At 40.7% G+C, this 18453-nt stretch overlaps 2 protein-coding genes across 3 annotated transcripts in view; one reads left to right on the top strand and one right to left on the bottom strand.

Annotated features, from left to right (window-relative positions):
• slc28a1 (solute carrier family 28 member 1) overlaps positions 1–3293 on the top strand; it is a 15667-nt gene extending 12374 nt beyond the window's left edge. The window contains exons 17-20 of one of the 2 annotated variants that reach the window (XM_086028555.1): positions 390–471; positions 573–671; positions 750–855; positions 1563–3293. In XM_086028555.1, the coding sequence (XP_085884681.1) occupies positions 390–471; positions 573–671; positions 750–855; positions 1563–1683 (408 nt within the window). In that variant the 3' untranslated portion in view covers positions 1684–3293. Of the gene's footprint in view, positions 1–389; positions 472–572; positions 672–749; positions 856–1562 lie in introns of those variants that run through there. The other variant, XM_086028556.1, reaches the window with a different exon arrangement.
• Positions 3256–18453, bottom strand: alpk3a (alpha-kinase 3a). Its single transcript, XM_086028557.1, has 14 exons — positions 18214–18453; positions 17908–17940; positions 17439–17560; positions 17117–17234; positions 15681–17016; positions 10252–13390; positions 8795–8942; positions 8190–8317; positions 8067–8102; positions 6845–7119; positions 6674–6762; positions 6381–6598; positions 5000–5048; positions 3256–4912 (listed from the first exon to the last, which is right to left on the bottom strand). The coding sequence occupies exons 1-14, from the start codon at positions 18351–18353 to the stop codon at positions 4570–4572; spliced, it is 6174 nt and encodes a 2057-aa protein (XP_085884683.1). The 5' UTR covers positions 18354–18453; the 3' UTR covers positions 3256–4569.

The following is an 18453-nucleotide window of genomic DNA, read 5'->3' as shown; positions in this document are numbered from 1 at the left end:
TCATAGATGGATAGACGGACTGGTCCATCGGTCAGCGTGAATGCCCACCTCTGTATATATACAGTATATGGATTTGGTTGTACATTCAGGGTAACCCGAAAACAGGCCCCAAAAGAAGATTTAGATTTGGATTTATTCCTAGGTATGATTGTGAGTGTCAATGGTTATTTGTCAATGTGTGCCCTGCAATCGGCTGGCAACCACTTCAATCGCTACTGCCCGAAGACATCAGGGACAGGCTTCAGCAACTTAGCACACCCAAGCAATTTGGTTCAGTTCCACTCACATCTTTGAACTCAAAACCAATTTTACGATTCAAAACCATTTTTTTTGTTACACCCCTAATTTCCAGTGTTTGTTATCTTAATCCAAATGTCTTATCCGTTTAGATGCGATCGGAAATAATCTCCACCTACGCTCTCTGTGGCTTTGCCAATTTTAGCTCCCTTGGCGTCATGATTGGCGGTCTAGGTGAGTAGTATCCCATCATCCTTTGTCTTTTTTTTTTCATCATGCACCAGCATCCTGTCACTGTACTGATGTTTGACACAGAGCATTTTCTCTTACCAAAGCCTCTATATGCCCATCTAGAAGAACTGATGTCTCAGCTCTGGTGTTGCGAGCCTTGATCACAGCCACATGCGTCTCGCTTGTCAATGCTTGCATCGCGGGTAGGTTGCACTTACATTTCAGCTTTTTGAGAAATCATCCTCCTGTGCATTGCTCTTACCTTTTTTACCTCCTCCAAGGGATCTTATTCGTTCCACCGTTCGACTGTGTGAAGTTGTTCAGTGAATCTGATTTCAACGGTACGGATGTGAACGTGCAGAACTGCTGCATTGACCTCTTTGGAAGGTAGGCCTTGACTTTAGATCCAAACTTTCAAATTATATACAGATAAGCCCAAAATGAAGAAGCTCGTATTCTTTGATGAATTGTCTTTTGTTATGAGAAAATATCTACAATAATCTGTTGAAATGTGGTCATTTAATCACAATTAAGGGTTAATCTATAACATTGTTATCTTAAGTTAACCATTGGATATGCTGGTGGCCAGTGCGGTGATCCTAGCAGTTAACATGTCCGTCTCACAGTTTTCTTCCTTTCACGTTGACAAAACATGAGTGATAGGTTCATTGCAAACTCTAAATTGTGCGTATGTGTGAATATAAGTGTGAATGTTTGCTTGTCTACGGCAGGGGTCCCCAAGTCTGGTCCTTGTGAGCCCCTATCCAGCCTGTTTCATTTTACTTTGTTCCAACATACCTAATTAAAATGATCAGGCTCGTTATCGGGCTTGTGCAAAGCTTGCTGATGAGCTGATTAGGAAATATATATATCTATAATATAAATAATAAGGAAATATTTCAATCTGTCTGTTGTGAATCCATAGGATATAGAAGTTTGAGTGTAAAACGTTACATTTTCCATGATATTCCATTTTATTATGTCTGACATTAAGTCTACAATGAACAATTCAATTCAAATGATTAAGATGTACCTTTAGACGACAGACCCCGCGATTAATCATGTACTGACTTGTCATGTGACTTCTTTTCCAGTGCTATCAACAACGGGAGCATCTCATTCGAGGGATCGTGGAGCACGGTTAAAAACGCCACCATGTATTTGGCCAAATGCTGCCAGTGCTGCGGTGTCTCTCAGGAGGCACTTTGTTTGTAAAGGAAGACTTTATCTGTATTGTAGTCGGTTACACCGGTTGCCACGTCTGTACAAATGTAAAGACTGAGAAAAGAACATATTTTCTTAAGTTTACCTTCTGGTATTCATTATGAGACTTTATTCAACATGATTGAGTCTTTTTAGGCAATTACCGGTAACATTGTTTTTAATCTTTCTGTTTTGGCACATGTTTAGTACATACAGTGGATGTAAAAATTCCAGGTTTTTGTGGTATAGCAAAATGAGACTAAGACAAATTATTTCCAAACTTTTTTTCCCACTATTCATAGGCAAATAACACATTTTCCCACGCGTGTTTGGAAGATTTTCTTATGGTCCAATGAGTCATCATCATGCTTCATCTGAAAGCAGGGCCTTGAGACAAGGTGAAGGGAATTATGAACAATTTGAAATAGTAGTTGTTGGTGTTAGCACAAAACCCTCAGGCTTCTGCTAGAAAGCAACAAAAAAAAGTCAGGAAAAACCTACTAGAACATCTGAAATGTATTTACTATTAAGGGTTATTCAGAGGGGGCGGCACGGTGTTCGACTGGTTAGCACGTCCGCCTCACAGTTCAGAGGTCGTGGGTTCGATCCCGGCTCCGGCCTCCCTGTGTGGAGTTTGCATGTTCTCCCCGTGCCTGTGTGGGTTTTCTCCGGGTACTCCGGTTTCCTCCCACATTCCAAAAACATGCATGGTAAGTTGATTGGATACTCTAAATTGCCCCTAGGTGTGATTGTGAGTGCGGATGTTTGTCTCTGTGTGCCCTGCGATTGGCTGGCAACCACTGCCCCCGCCCACTGCCCAAAAGACAGCTGGGATAGGCTCCAGCACGCCCCGCGACCCTTGTGAGGATAAGCGGTTCAGATAATGGATGGATGGATGGGTTACTCAGAGGCACTCTAAATGGTGTCAGGTAACTCATTCAACTTTAGTTTGAATGTAATTGGTTAATTTTGAACAAAGGCACGTCACAGTTATAACAGGGTATGCACACTTGTGCAACCTTATCTCAGCACATTATCTCAGTTGTTTGCTTTTTACTTCCCCCTCTTGCAAAGTAAAAGTAAAAAAAAATGAATTGAGCTGTACAGTTTATAGTTCACATTAATAGTGGAACATTTTTTAATTGATTTATCTTGGTATCATTCTTTTATGCCACAAAAATCTGTCACTTGAACTGGCGTGTGTAGACTTTTTACATTGACTGATTTTACGTCTTTATAAGGAAAATATTCAGTAGGATAGTGCACTATATTAATACTAGAAATCAAATTATATTATTATATATATTATACAATTATAGAGATTTTGATTGTTTGTTTTTTTTAGATTTTTTTTCAAAAGTGTATTTCATACTGCAGTATGTTTCAAGATGGATATACAGTATTAACTGCCATGTATTATATTGTAAATGAATTAAGAAGTTGAATTTTATAGCTTGTTGGATGTTAAAAAAAACAAAAACTCTGGAAACCTTCAGGCACCAGCTGTTTGATGAATGTAAATAGCACAAAATATAATCATGATTTTTACCTTGTATACTGAAATATGAATCTTACTCAAAAACAAATGTTTTAGATTTTTATTAAAAATAGAAAATATATTAGTTTGACATGGTGTGGCATTTTATAAACATACATTTATACTTCTGTGTCTCGCATTCACTCGCTCTGATGCACATTTGAGCCAATCACAACATTTTGTCCTTTTGTCATCACACTCTGAAATACTGTAACTCTGTTTCTCTCTCATCTGATGCTCACTATTTTCTTGTTTTTCTTCCCATGCAAGTGAAAAAGTGAAATCATTTTTGAAGCCAACTCTTGTCTCCCAATCATTAACCAAGAATCCATTGCAAACATTCCTGATGCATCGATGCCAGTTCTGTTTGGAATTTTCATTTATTAACTTAAGCAAAAGATATCAAATGTTAGTGTTGGAGCCTGTGAGCTCTCATTCTACAAAAAGTACAAACTATTCTTTCTGAGCTGGTTGTACTTGAGCTTTGCATAGAGAGAAAAATCCTGAGTGTGCTCTTTTGCCTACTTTGCCCAATGTGTCCATGGGTCGCCTCCAGATAACGGCATGGAGCTGAATCAGCAGCTTTCGGGGTTACAGCTGCCAACGTATTGCATCTGCTTGGCAATGAGCTGCGCCATGATATTGTTAAAATGACGGAAATAATGATGCAGCTGTAAGTGTGATTGTTGCTTTGAGCAAACAAACTGCAGAAACAGAAATCACTGAACATAGCTTATTATTTCTGTGCACACAAATACACTCACTTGGCACAACATTAGGTATACCTGCAGGTGTTCCTAATGAAGTGTCCAGTATAAGAGTTTTCATTGAGCTGAATTGAACAGCGCAAACTCAGATTTGCAGTGTACTTTTTTGCAAGTTGTGCTAAAAATAAAAAGAATGCCCCTGCACACAGTCTTTGCATCACAGAATTACAGATGAACATGCAACGTTTTGTACAACTTTTGTCACCAAATGTGGACATTTAAAACAAAAAGTAACATCTCTCTCTCTCTCTCTTTCTCCTTCTCTCACATCTGCAAGATTACAGTCATTGTTGATAGTTCAATTGTCATTTCGGCTATGACAAGTACTGTTGAGAGTCCACCCGTGGAGCTGATAAGACTCTGAGGCACGTGTTTATGATAATTCAGTAGTGTAACATCAACTCTAATGAGGCCCCGTGCGGAAGAGTTTTAAGTGCAATTTCACTTCTGCACATTCTCTGCACCATTTTATACTGTAGTCACATTTGTAGCAGGGATAAGACATCCCACGGTTCTTCACGGTTTTGTTTTTCATAGCACGAAACTCCTATTCTTATTCTATTAAAACTGGAGAGAAACATCTAAAACACTCTCCTACCTCATTTCAAGAGCGTCAGTAGTTTCTGCAGGCTTGAGTTTGCCGTTTGAATCGTTGTCCTCCGTCTCCTGGACTTTCCTCGTCACCTTTGGGCTCACATTAGCCTTCCGGCCCATCTGAGGGCTGTGTCCTTTCCGGTGCGGCTGCGGGCTGCCGGAGCCTGTTGTCAACTTGCGGTTGAGCAAGGGGCTCTTGGAGCCCTTCACCTTGGTGGTCTGCTGCTGGTCCAGAGTCTTTAGCGGGCGCAAGCCAAGAAGTCCGCAGTAATAGTTGCACTGGTGGACCGTCAGGAACTGCTCAAAGACTTCTGGAGAGCTGTAGTCTGTCAGGCCTTGGTAGCTGAAACACAGTGATGGTGGCTTTTATTGCAGCCATCTTGATAGCAAGCAACCCACAACATCAGTTCATTTTAAGTATAATACAAACCCTTTTGTCTTGGTGGCCACTTTAACATTTGTAATCTTTGTTTCAAAACCTGCAAAAAATATCACAGAATCAATACATGTAAAAAAATGATTAAATAAAACATTTTTTTTTTAATTAAAAACATTTTACGTTCATATTTTCTTTGTTCCCCATGAAAAAACATGCATATTTGTTTGATAGAACACAAGGTGAGCATGCTAATCATTATTATTATTATTTTAAATATCTTTATCTACAGTAGGCTATATGCTAAAGAAATTGGATGGATTGGTAATAGCGCCTTTTTAGACTAGTAGCCAAGTTGCCCTGACAATATTCCACTTTGGAAGTAGTATCAGAGTAGTAACAAGTCAAGTCAAGTCAAGTCAAATTTATTTATATAGCCCTTAATCACAGGAAAGTCTCAAAGGGCTTCACGTATGCACCAGATCATATACACGACATCCCCTGATCTTAACCCCCAGGAGGGCAAGGAAAAGGTAACAGAAACAAAACGGTTTGATGTATTAGTAAGTTTGAAGTTTAACACCTCTTCTGCCCTTTTGTGTTAAAAGCAATAACACCTTTACATTGCTTCCGAGGTAACGTCAAAGCCCTAACTGAGGTCGTATACCGCCTATGTGTAAGGCAGAGGTGGGCAAAATACGTCTGTTTTTTAAATTCAGCACACAGAGCATTTACAATATCAAGAATCCTGTAATAATTGTTGTATTAATTCATCATTTCTTTCTAAAATGGTTAATTTGATTAAATATTTGGTTGAAAAATTCTAATGAACGTAATTCTGAATAACATAAAACACAACAAGGATGAATGTAAAATAAAAGAAATTATTTATATATATACACATTTGAGCAATTATTTTCAACAATATATTTCTTAGCCTTTGAACGAGAATCCTGTTGTACTGAAAGGAATTTGATAAATTATACATTAGATTTTACACACTCTTAAAACTGCTGGGTTAAAAGTAACCGAAAATGGATGGAAGAGCCAACCCAGCACTGGGTCCAAAAGGGACCGAGCCAGTGCAGGGTTATTTATACCCACGCATTAGGTTGAGAATTTGACCCAGCACCTTGTGCCAAGATTTTGATCCAAGGGGTAAAAACAGTTTAGATGTGGTTAAAACTCATATTAATTTGACAACACCGTTTTCTAAGAATGTTATATTAAATTTACTTCAACTCCAATACATAACAAAACTGTCCAAAAAGGAGACCGGCTTCATCTCTTCAAACCGCCCCAATCCAATCGTCAACACAATCTGATGGGTCAAAATAATGAACTCAATCTTGGGTAAAAGAAACCCAATCTGCTCATAATCCACAGCTACCTAGCGAGTGGGTTTAGAAAACAACCCAGCGTTTTGTGTGTGTACCTTCCATGCGGGTGACGAGCAAATTGCCATGTGTCCACTGGTGAATCCAGTGCTGGAAGGTGCTGCATTTCTGTTCCATCTCAGAGGCACTTTGCGCAATCAGGCCCCCTTTAGCATCGGTCACACAATACTTGAGGAAGACCTCTCCTAGGTCAACTTCCACTGTGGCGTATGGCACAGAGTTGGCGGGTCGATACATCAGGTACTGAGGGATGACTCTGCGGGCAGAACAGACAAAGCATACTTACAAGGGTTTAGTCGTAAAGCCTTTGCGGGCTAGTTGTGTGACTTACTCTAGCGAAGGGCCAAAGTTTTCGATGACTCTTGCTTCAGCTGCAAATATTTTACAATATTCTCGGATCATGTTCTGAATTTTGCATTCCTGGCAGAAGAAATCAAGTCAAAAACAGCATTGTGAGCTTTATTAGCAGCACTTTAACTTCAAAACATTTCCTTCCACTCACTTGCTTTGTCATTTCTAGATTTCTTTCTACAAGGTTGTTATCCTGCTTGGTCCCGTAGGCGATTGGGTTTGGAACCTTGATGATACATGTGCTCCCAGATTCATAGACGGGATTTAGGCCGTAGATGACTTTTACTCTGCTGGCTTTATGGCTGCAACCCTCACCGATGTTAGCCGTCTCGGTCATGATGCGGCCAAAATACTTGTTACCCCAGTTGCCCGAGTTGGCGAGGCCTTTGTTGAACAGCAGTGGCGTCATCTCTATCTCCTCTCCAACTAGAGGAATATTGCAAAGTGGAACTCATTAAGAAGAAGGACCTGAGAGCAAGGCCAGAGTTGAGGTTCGAACACCAAACCTCAGAAACTGTGAGGTCCATCATGCAGTCTAAGTGCAATTCCATCCATGCATTTTCTATCCAGTTCTATCCAGCCTCTTCAGGGTCTCTGGTAGCTGGAACTTATCTGAGCTGACTTCGGGAGAAAGGTGAACTATAGCCTAGACTGGTCATCAGTCAATCACAGGGCACATATAGCGACAGACAAACATTCATTCTCACATTCACACCATCACTGAGCGGGAATTGAACCCACGCCGCATGCAGAAAAGGCTGGTCAGCCGTGAATCAATCGATAACTGCTAACTTTTCTAACTATCGTTAAATTACACTCACTTTTTAAATCTAAAATTAAGAAATCCTTCCTGGAAAAGTATCAACTCTGATCCCTATTATTCATGTTCATACTGTATGATTTCTATGCAAATATTGAAATCTCATATCTTGGATTTTTGTTTTATTTTGTTTTTTAATCAAACTTAATGTATGAAACACCCATAAAACTAAATTATCAAAATTTGTATTAACCTCAATAAAAATTCATGTATTTAGTTATTCGGTTAATAATAAATACAATTGTTCATTTTACATATACAGCACTATGGTATTGTGGGTGGAGATTTTTAACATTTTTAACCTATACACATTTTTAAAAATGTGTTTGTATTTTTAAATATTCCTGTGTATGATGACTGAAATAAAATTACATTCATCTAAATTCAAATCTCAATAGACATAACAACAGAGGGAGTATATCAAACTCTCTGGTTGCAGGGCAAAACAAACTAAGCGTGATTAAGTAACCGAGCAAAACGGGTTAAAATATATGTACAGTTGAGTTAAGTAGCTATATAAAAACAATTTATGGTTTACCAAAGCAGTAGTTACCTTCCAAATCATCTCTGAGAAGTATATCAGACAGAACTGTAAAAAGAAAATGGAATGTTTCTATAAAGTAATGATTTAATGGAATACATTTATGATTGTAACTAGTTGGATGTTGCATCTTACTGTCTACGCTGAGGAGGAAATCTGTGGTGTCAGTGCCGTACTCGTTCTGGATGGTGCAGCCGTACACGCCGCAGTCTTGGTTTGCGGCCAGAACGATAGCAAGTGCCACTTGAGTCTCATCCCCTGCACTTGAAGACAACGTGCAAAGACATCATCAGCACCCCGCAGAAAGAGTCAGTGACCAGTTAAGGCCACAAGGTGTCGCTATAAAACACAGGACCGTTACATGTGGCAATACGCTTCTGATCCAGAAAGCAAAAGTGCATATATATAGATTATTAATGCCCCCGGAGATGGGAAAAATAGTGTCGTATTACAGTTCATGCGTCTAGCCAGTTTCCGTGTCACAGCTGTGAGGTTGACAGTCACATGATGAGCTGTAGGTCTGCGCACTGCGAATATGAGAACGACAGAAGGCCACGGGGTGCTCTCAAAGTAAATAAATCCTCAACCTAATCCTTGTAGAATCATTTGTTTTATATCAGCACGGCTTTATGGACAGTTATGCTGTCTGTATATCCCCCAAATAATAGCACAGAGATGCCATTCGGCCAACAACTTGGCAACGGCGATCTGTGTTCGAGGTGGTAACGTTGTAAATCTACCTTCTCTTGACCTCCAGTATTTCCTCTTCATCCCGGAACCATTTAACGGTGGAGTCGGAGAGCACATTGAAAAACTGGCACCACAGCTTTAGGTGTCCTGAGGCATCTGGGAAAGGCTCCCCTCTGATCTTACGGATGACCTGTGGAGCTGTTGGCACATGGCGGCAACCATAAATATACACAGTACCAAACACCCTCTCTTATATGGTTCCTAGAATTCTGTGGGACTGATGCCAGCCTTTACAAACTAAAGATCCAATTTTACTCAACTAACATCAGCACAACGCAATGTTTCCTATCCGTCGGTCCTTTATAGCGCTTGTACTCATTAGGGAAGCAGACAAGTTGTAGTTTATCTCATCTGACTGTTGGGCCGAGATTCAAACCTGACTGTGATGCGGCCCAACCTTTAATAGTCTAACATCTATAAAAAAAAGATGTTCAATAAAACAGTTGTGATTCCCATGCGATTACAAATGTAAGATTATACAGAAATTATTGATAAGGGACGCGTGGTCATAGGCAACCATAAACATTTGTTTCCAATAATAAAGTCAAAAGAAACTGTTAACTAACTTGAATGATTTTTGAAACTGTGAGAAAAAAATGTTGTTACAATCGACCTTCAAGTTAAGACATCAAGTATAATTTAAAAAACAGAGAATTGGAAGAAGAATGAATAGTGAATGGAACTTAAAGTCCCTCTAAAGTGAAACTAAATATGACTTCTACACCACAGAAAAGAGTGTTGTTAACAACCTTATGAAATTTGAATGATTAAAAAAAAAATCATCAAGTATAGAAAATGAGGCGTCAAAATCATGAAAAATCAAGCCACTCTTGACGAACGTGGGCATATCCGAATGCACTGAAACCACGCCGCGTTCAGCTCTAAACTGTAAATCAGATAGCAGTACTACTACTTGAAAAACGGATGCTACTTCATCTATAATGTTTCTCAGGTCTACACATCCCTACATGTTTGAGCTACAAAAATATATCGTCTTAAAGCCTCCGGTGGTGGCAATATACTATATCCCATTAGGTCATTGTGTTGGGTTTTCGACGCCACAAGAAGAGGCACTGGTCCTAGGCTAGCTCGCAAGCTAACAGGCTTGTTCCTTGTAATAATCACAAAGTGAGTTGCAATTGTGCTGGATAGCCACTTATGCAAATGAAGGCGCACAAGTTCTAATATAGTGGAGGGAGTGAGAATCACGCAAGACGCCACAGTGCATCACCGTGCGCCATTGTAGCCACGACCCAAAAAATTGGGAAAATTAAAATGGTGGAAAACAGTTCGATGCTGTATCTTCATAATTGAGTTCTATAGTACATACAGTAGTTCTTAGTCTTTGCAAAGTAATTATCTTTAAAAATGTATAAGGTACTTACAAACAAATTTCAGTTTACAGCGTCCGGATCTTTGATTTGATACAAGGTATAGTGGCCCTTACCTTTCAGTGGGTCAAACTTCTTTTCGGCAACTTTCTCCGCTTTAACGGCTTTGGCTGGCTCCTCTTTGGGCGGATCGTCCACCACTTTGGGTACCTCCAGTGTGGCCTTCCTGCGATTCATTAGAGGCGAGCGCCTCTCCATTGGAGGAGTGTTTTGTCCCACTGGGGCTTGGAGCAATGTTGCTCTGCGAGCCTGGCTGGGAGACATGTAAGGGCTCTCCTTTTTGTTTTGAGCTTCCAGCGCAACGGAAGCTGTGTCTGCATCCTCTTTAGGTTTAGGGATGAAGATTTTGCGGCGAGCTCCCGAGGCCAACTCCTCTGGCGTAGCGGAGCGCATAAGTGAAAGACTGTCCCTTCGTTTGAGCCTCGGGCTGCTTTCACAGGACAGCGATGATGTCGGCGTAGAGGATGTCGGGGTTGATCCTCCACTTGTGTCTTCATCTGGCTTATCACTCTGACGGTCATCCACTGTGATCACAGGGACCAGCATCCCAGCATCACTCTCCAGATCTGCGACGGCCTTGGACATATATTTACGGATACTGCCAGGGCTCAGTGAGGGATGAGTGGGGGGTTTGTGTGTGAGTCTCTCAGCAGGGGCTCTGCTTCTGAGGAGGTCCTCAACAGTTACAGAACTGTCGATCTTGGCCTGTTTTAAAGGTTTTGCCTTCAGTATTTCAAGAGAAATATCGTCCTCTGTGGTTTTACTAAAAGAAGGGCCACTGTCTTTCCTCCTTTGTAGCACAGCTTCATTTGGCATAGAAGACACGTTCTCAGTTAAACTTTGTTCTGGCATGTCTTGAGTTTTTTCAGACATAGCTGTTGTGGTGCAACTAGTGCCAAGTTGCCTTACACCCTGCGTGACCACCAAAGTTTCAGTTTCTGTCCACTCACTGTGAGTGGGCTTCCTTAGTTCACTCTCATTCTCGTGACAAGTGACAGATATTGGCGGTACCACAAACAAAGGCACAGTCGACATTTCTAAGGGCTGCAGAGAATCCAGAACATGCGCATTTACGACTTTATGATCCTCCTTGTCATCGCTGCATGAAACATTTATTTGGGGAATAGTTGCATGGTCCACCTGAGGGAGCTGCTGACTACCTTTCATGCTTGCGTGCTCCTGTGCAATGATTTCTGTCTTGTCATCTAACTGTTCAAGCTCCTTCACTTCATCTGAGGATGATGGCTTATCATCATGATGCACATCTTTCTGCTTTGGTAACAAATTGGAGGAACCACCAATACCCCGGGCTATAACTTGCGGTTTTAAATGTTTTTCTAAAATACTTGGCTCTGATTCTATCTTCCTGAGTGCTAAAATAGTTAGCGGCAGAGTAAACTGCTTGGGTTGAGGCTCTATTATTTCAATCCTTGGAACAGCAATGTCTTCATCTGTGCTTTTATCAAACACAGGTTCTTTGACAACTGATGTGTCCTCAATGCACAATGATACGAGTGCAACTTTTTCTGAGGGGCATTGCTGTTTCACAGCACGGTCTTCATGCACCATGTTTGAAGCTTCTTCCAAAAGACTTATTTCGACCCCCTTATTATCTTTCTTATCTGTAACAATCTCGACTGACTTCTTGTTTAACTCATCTGCTACCGCTGGTGGTTTCTTTTCTGTCACCATTTTTGAAACCTTGTTGTTGGTTTCAATAGGTTGTGCAATCATCTGCTTTTGTTCTTTTAGATTGTTCAGATTTTCTTCGATATCTGTTGGTCGAGCATCAGTGACTCCTTCTTTCCTTTCGTCTCTCATCTCATGGCTTCTAAAAGTGAATTCTGAATTCGGTAGTACTCTATGGTTTGGGTCTTCTTTGCTTTCATCTGCGAAAGAAGGTGTGCATTCAGGCCACATTTTTAGGTCAACCATCTTGGGGGCTGCAGCAGGTAGAAATTCAACATTCATTTCCTGAGTCACTGAAACACTTTCAGCCTGCTCTTTTGCATGATCGCTTTGTGAACTGCATGCTTCCATATCAGAGACAAGCGTCTGACTGGGTGCTTTAATTTCCCTCATGCTGACAGCCTCTTCCAGCAAAGACGGTGTTAATACCATGGGTATGTTTATATCGGGCTGGGGTAGCTCTTTTAATTTCTCATCAGTTTCCACACATAACATATTGGAAAGGTAGTTCACCTCTTTGTCAGGTTTACCCTCTTCTAGCAAAGGCGGTGTTAATTCAACCACCTCGGTTCTGTTTATGTTGGGTCGAGGTATCTTCTTTAATTTCTTTTCAGTTCCCACACATAATTTCTTGGTACGGTAGTTCACATCTTTGTCAGGTTTATCCTCTTCTGGCAATGGCTGTGTTAATTCAGCCACCTCGGTTCTGTTTATATTGGGTCGGGGTATCTTCTTTAATTTCTCTTCAGTTTCCACACATAATTTCTTGGTAGGGTAGTTCACATCTTTGTCAGGTTTACCTCCTTCTATCAACGGCGGTGTTAATTCAACCACCTCGCTTCTGTTTATATTGGGTCGGGGTATTTTCTTGAATTTCTTTTCGGTTTCCACACATAATTTCTTGGTAGGGTAGTTCACATCTTTGTCAGGTTTATCCTCTTCTAGCAATGGCTGTGTTAATTCAGCCACCTTAGTTCTGTTTGCATTGGGTCGGGGTATCTTCTTTAATTTCTCTTCAGTTTCCACACATATTTTCTTGGTAGGGTAGTTCACCTCTTTGTCAGGTCTACCCTTTTCCAGTGAAGAGGGTTTTAATACAGCCACCTCGGCGGGTCTGTTTATGTAGGGATGAGGTAGCTCTTTTAATATCACTTTATTTTCCACACATAATTTCTTGGAGGGTTTGGTCACCACTTTGTCGGGTTTATTGTCTTCAGTCATTTTATCAACACTTACCTCTCCCCCTTGCAAAGTCTCATTGGGTGTCGCACAAAGGGGACTAGTCGCCATAGCTGAGATAACACTGGGGGGAGGAACTTGGTTATCTTTTAAAAGGCTGGACGGTGGAAGGGTGTGTGGCAAGAGAGGTTTATCTTCTCTTGTTGTAGAAGTCATTTCTACAGCAAGGTGACTAGGCTGTGGTGAAGTTAGCAGGGTATCTGGATCTTGTTGGTGTGAAAGAACCATATCCACATTTGAGACCACCTCAGTACGTTTCTCTTCAGCCTAATGGAAATCAAATAAAGCCACATTTAGTGCCTTTCAACAGCTCTGCTTACTTTTCTTAATACATTCCACAAAACTAACTGACCTTTTTTGCATTTATGCATGAATCTAAAATAAATGTGTATGTTTTTGGAATACGTAACCATAGATTTCATGTGCAAATACTCAAGGTTTACGCATGATCTATAGCAGAGATATTTGCCCCTGAGCCTTGTTTCACCATAAACAGAATGACAGACAGATTCCATTAGTGTTACTTGTGAGCCACAGCAGAACACCAAAACAGTAAACAGGTGATAAAACATTATAAAAATAAAAAAGTTCAATAAAATCTAATGATTTATGACTTGTCAGTTTATTCCAAGAGTGTCTTTGTCTTGTATCACATAGATGGTGACTGTGTTTACACAGGCAAGGGACCAAGGAAATGTTTTGATATTTTAACAATCTAAACCTGGATACAGATTAGAAGAAGAATAAGAAAAATAATCATAAGCAGAAGTAGATGGTAGATAGTAGAAGTAGTCATATTCATGTCATATTCAATTTTACATCGGCAGTTGAGGAAGATGAATATCATTTTCATGTTCGAAATAGCATGGAAGTTGAGGGAATGAAGTTACTTGAACTGCTTGTGTCAGCTCTTATGATATTTTGAACTAAGACAAGGGGAATTCCTGGATGTTTTGGGCTGGTGTGTGCTGCTTACCCAAAGAAAGGCTAAATGAATGATAGCTCAGCAGAAACCAATCATGGAAATTCGTATTTTACTTGATCAAAAAATTGTAAAAACAAATATTAAATCAATCTTTATATTGAGGAAACAAGTCTTTCAGGCAAAAAAAATGCAGACACATACGTATACTGTGCATACTGTATTTGGTTTGGGGTATTCCCCTCACTGCTTATGTCTGCAGTTCACACCCTTCAAATGTATACATGCGGTTGCAGAAGCTCTGTGTGGCTTTGTGACAACATACTAAGAAAAAAAAACTTTGCGCTTTCGATGGATGGGAAATAGTGCCATATGCAGTCTAAAAATGACACTGTGGCTCTGGAAGCTGTGTGTCACTGTAAACACAATGTGTGATAGTGTCACAATCCTGTGAGAAAACAAAGATAAAGGATTCGACTTCCTCCAGCCATTCAACAGTGATATTTTCTATTAAGGCATCACCACAATAAACGCACAGTTGTAGTTCTGCATTACTGATAACAGATCACCATCCCAGTGGTTCCACTTTGAACTTGATGTCTTCATTTCCCCTTCCCACGTGTCACATGCCAATAGCTGTTAGTGAAGTCAGTACACCACTGCACGCCTCAGCTCAAGCTCACGTAATTCAATCAACAACACAATACATCTGTGTCTTTAAATTGTAGATGATTTTTTTTTAATTAAAACAAAAAGATCTGAAGCAGTTACACTGGTTTTTTCTTTTGGTGAAATGTAGATGATCAAGAACTGACTGTTTTTCAACTATTGACTCAAGCAGACAACAATATTTGGCAATTATTTAAAAATATAGCATCCGATGTGAATGGTTGAGTGATTTTGCAACTACAGCGTTTCACATTCACATAGTGTTTATTTTTAGTCTTGGGGATTGTTCGGGGGAAGGCGGGGTGGGGGGCGGGGGGCGTTGGTTGTGGGAGCTATTTGAAAGGAATTTGCGAAATGTGACAAGACTTTCCTTCTCATGTTGAGACCCGCCACAAAAGTCACTCGACTAGCCCTCAGACAGATCGTACAAAGCTTCTACGTAACGTGAGAGCTGCCGTTGGCATTCAGGTTTCAGCAAGTCCTCTGACGCACTGCTGTCTCACTCACCACAGCCAACACCGGAGATATTGCCTGGCCTATCTTACACTGAGCCTTGAAGACACACAACATCCCCCACCCCCACATATAACATTACAGAGTGATCTACTTTTATGGTTCCTCATTTCTTCGACACTTGTTTGACTTGCATCTGTTTGGTGATGCCAGTGCGACAAAAGTGCTTTCCACTGGGCAGGCTGAGTCATTGCGTCAAGTATTAATTTTGTCTGGCTGCCACACCTGTGTCATGTTATATCTACCTGAATTCTTGAGTGTACTTCCCAGAACTTTTTTTTTTTTTTTTACCACAAGCCGCAGCCCAAAATCCAAACAGTTTCATAGCGAACATAGTTAAGGATTTAACCCTTCTAACTTGAGTGCATTCACTATCTTGTCGGGCAAATGCAATCTAAATATAACTCTGAAGTCAAGTGACAACCAGCTGCTTTTCAAGACCTCTGTGCATACCTCAGTAAGAACTTGAAGACCGGACAATGGCCTTTGTTGGCCTGGACTGCTGATCCCTGGTACCGCTGGTACCGCCATGTTCTCCACCAGAACCCCAGCCTCTTGGTTATTTTGCTCAATGGGCTCTTTTAGGCTCCCAAGGGTCAATTCAATCATTGGTGACTTTACAGCTTCAACTTTTACTTTATGTTCTTGCACCAAGGAGAGTTTCTTTGCCACAGGCTGTTGGTTTACATCCACGCACTTTAGAGGCTCTTTTGGCTTATCCGTTTCCACAGGTACAACTTGTTCCGTGTGAGCTTTGTCCATCTCTGCCCGATGCTTCTTGTAAAGCCGATATGATGGCGGTGTTTGTGATTGTGTCGCATCAGGCTGAATCGACTTGGGAAGGTGCTCATGTTCTTTATCTTTGCTTTCAATGTATTCATGAGAGTCTTTCTTACTCTTCCCAAAGAGGAAATCTTTGACCGAGTGCAACATGGAGGAGATGGATGACTGAATGTTATGATGGTCATGATCCTTAAGAGACTTTCTGTGATGTTTGGAGTGTTCTGCCAGGTGTGATCCTTCTTGTAACCTTTCCTTTTCTTTCTCTCCTAAATCTTTTTCTTCTATGGTCTCTTTTGCCTTTTCTGTTTCATGCTCTCCCTTCTCTACTTGTAACTTCTCAAGTCTTCCTTCATATTCGAAACATACATCCATCGATTGTGGTTTTTCCAGTTGAGGTGAGTTCTCGCTTCCTTCAGCAGTGTCCGACTGGAGAGTCTCTGATAAAAATTGGGCCAAACTGATTCCGCCGTCATAACGGTTTTCACCTCCGTTTTCTATCATATGGCCTCTGTTGCCGCTGCTGCTGTTTGTGGCGGTGTTAATGCCGGCATCGACACCATTGGTGATCTTTGGTTTCTTTTTGGCCACGAGTCCCTCAGGGGCCGGTATGTCCTTTTCCAGACTATTGTCCAAAGGTATTGCAGAGGCTGTTTCTTTGACGTCAGAGCGAACTCCATTGGCTCCTGCAGCAGCGCGCAGCTGCTCCACAGCTTCACGCTCATTAGCTGCTTGGACTGACTCTGGTGGAGGAACTGGACGTTTCCTTGGCGGTGGCTCCGGACTAACATGTGGTTCCTCTGTCTGAATATTGTCCCTGACCTCCTTCTTGTTCTGTTCTTCCAAGTCTTTCCGCTTCTTCTCCGCTTTTTGCTTCAGCTTGGCGAAGAATCTCTGGTGAATCTTGAACTCACTCATGGTGCCCACTTCCAATACCCCCGAGCAGGAGACAATACCTTTGCTATTGCTTGCTGAGACCTGATAGATAGCCGCATCATCCAATGTGCAACTGGAAAGAGAAACACCTATTAAATAAAATGAATCAAAATCTGTATTTCCAGTCATTCAAAAATAGATATTTATCTATTTGATAGTTGTGCGTAACATACTTGTAAATATGAAGGGTGTGTATTTTCCCATTTTTGTGGATCTCATACTTTGGAAGTCCACAATAACGGTCCATTTCCATATCATCCTTATACCATTTCAATTCTGGAGATGGATAGCCTATAAAAAATAAGTGAGGATAAGTGGTTCGGAAAATGGATGGATGAATGGATGTAACAACGCTACATAAACACTCCAATTGTACCTGTTACAAAGTTTTTATTACATTTATTTTGCATTATAGTTACTGCCACTCTCATGTTATAAACATCATGGATTTGACTTCCAGTAAAATGACATATAAAGGTTTAAAATAGGACATACCTGTTACGACACAGGTGAACTTTACGTTACAGTTTTCCGACACAGCCTTTGATTTTAATGTGGTCTCAAAAGATGGTTGTACGTCCTCGGTAAGCTGAGCCATGACAGAGCACAATGTACTCCTGCAAGGAAACAGAGGTTTCAACAGTGATAGTTTTCACTTTTGTAACACTTCAGAGGCCTCCTCACACTGGTGCAGCACATTCCATTTTCTTTGAGGGAAAGTTGTTAATGGACATGACTGGTAGTGGAGAGAGTTTAACACAGAGACTTTTGGGACACCAAGGAAAAAAGGGAATAGCAAATGCAACATTAAAACTGATGTTGGTCACTGAAACTGACTGCAAGACTGGACAAAACTGGACACTTACATCAGCTGTTAAGACGTGTGTAGGTTTCAGTCTGGGGGACACCAGATTGTGTGGTTAAGATGTTAGTTTGGAGGAACGTTTTGAAAAGTATGTATTACCTCGTTGGCCTGTAGTGAGAATACCTTGAATAGCTAGTTAGAGAGGAGGCAAATGCAGGGTTGTTAATTAATAACTGAGAGTTCTATAATTAACCCATTTATATGAAGTAGGCTATTGATGTCTCTCCTCTTCAAAAACAAAGCACATTGACAATTTTTTTTGTCAGATATGTTTTGTCTTTATTTTGTTTTTTTGAGTGCCTTTCTTTACACTGTATATTCATCTGTTTCGTCTATACCACCATGTACTATAAAATGCCCTTAAAAAAATGCAGTGTGTGATGTGTGTGGATTAAAAATGTGTACCTGTTTTCCGGCCTAACATTTGAGAGGTAATTATTGCGTGTTTCGGTGCGGCCATTTGAAGAGCTGCTGTCCTCTTCGCTGAAGCTGCTGGTTCTCCCATTGGCAGAAAAAGAACGAGTCATTGGCCTCCTGGAAGTCATTGTGCACTGCAGTAATTCACCAAAAATGTGAAATGCTCTATTATTCTACCAAAGCCCAAAAACTGTATCCAAAAAAAAAAAAAAAAAATCCTGAGTCACG

This window comes from Filicampus tigris, chromosome 4 (genome assembly GCF_054856515.1).
Source record: "Filicampus tigris isolate MCC_2025a chromosome 4, RoL_Ftig_1.0, whole genome shotgun sequence".
NCBI classification, from domain to species: Eukaryota; Metazoa; Chordata; class Actinopteri; order Syngnathiformes; family Syngnathidae; genus Filicampus; species Filicampus tigris.
This window is presented reverse-complemented; position numbering and strand designations above follow the sequence as displayed.

What these genes read in the sequence shown, in the direction of transcription:
- alpk3a (XM_086028557.1), bottom strand. Translation starts at nt 18,353, where the DNA reads ATGACTTCCAGGAGGCCAATGACTCGTTCTTTTTCTGCCAATGGGAGA. An exon ending in GTTCACCTGTGTCGTAACAG is followed by an intron (nt 17,235 to 17,438) that starts GTATGTCCTATT and finishes TATTTTTTATAG; the next exon opens with GCTATCCATCTCCAGAATTG. An exon ending in ATACTGGAGGTCAAGAGAAG is followed by an intron (nt 8,318 to 8,794) that starts GTAGATTTACAA and finishes GTTGTCTTCAAG; the next exon opens with TGCAGGGGATGAGACTCAAG.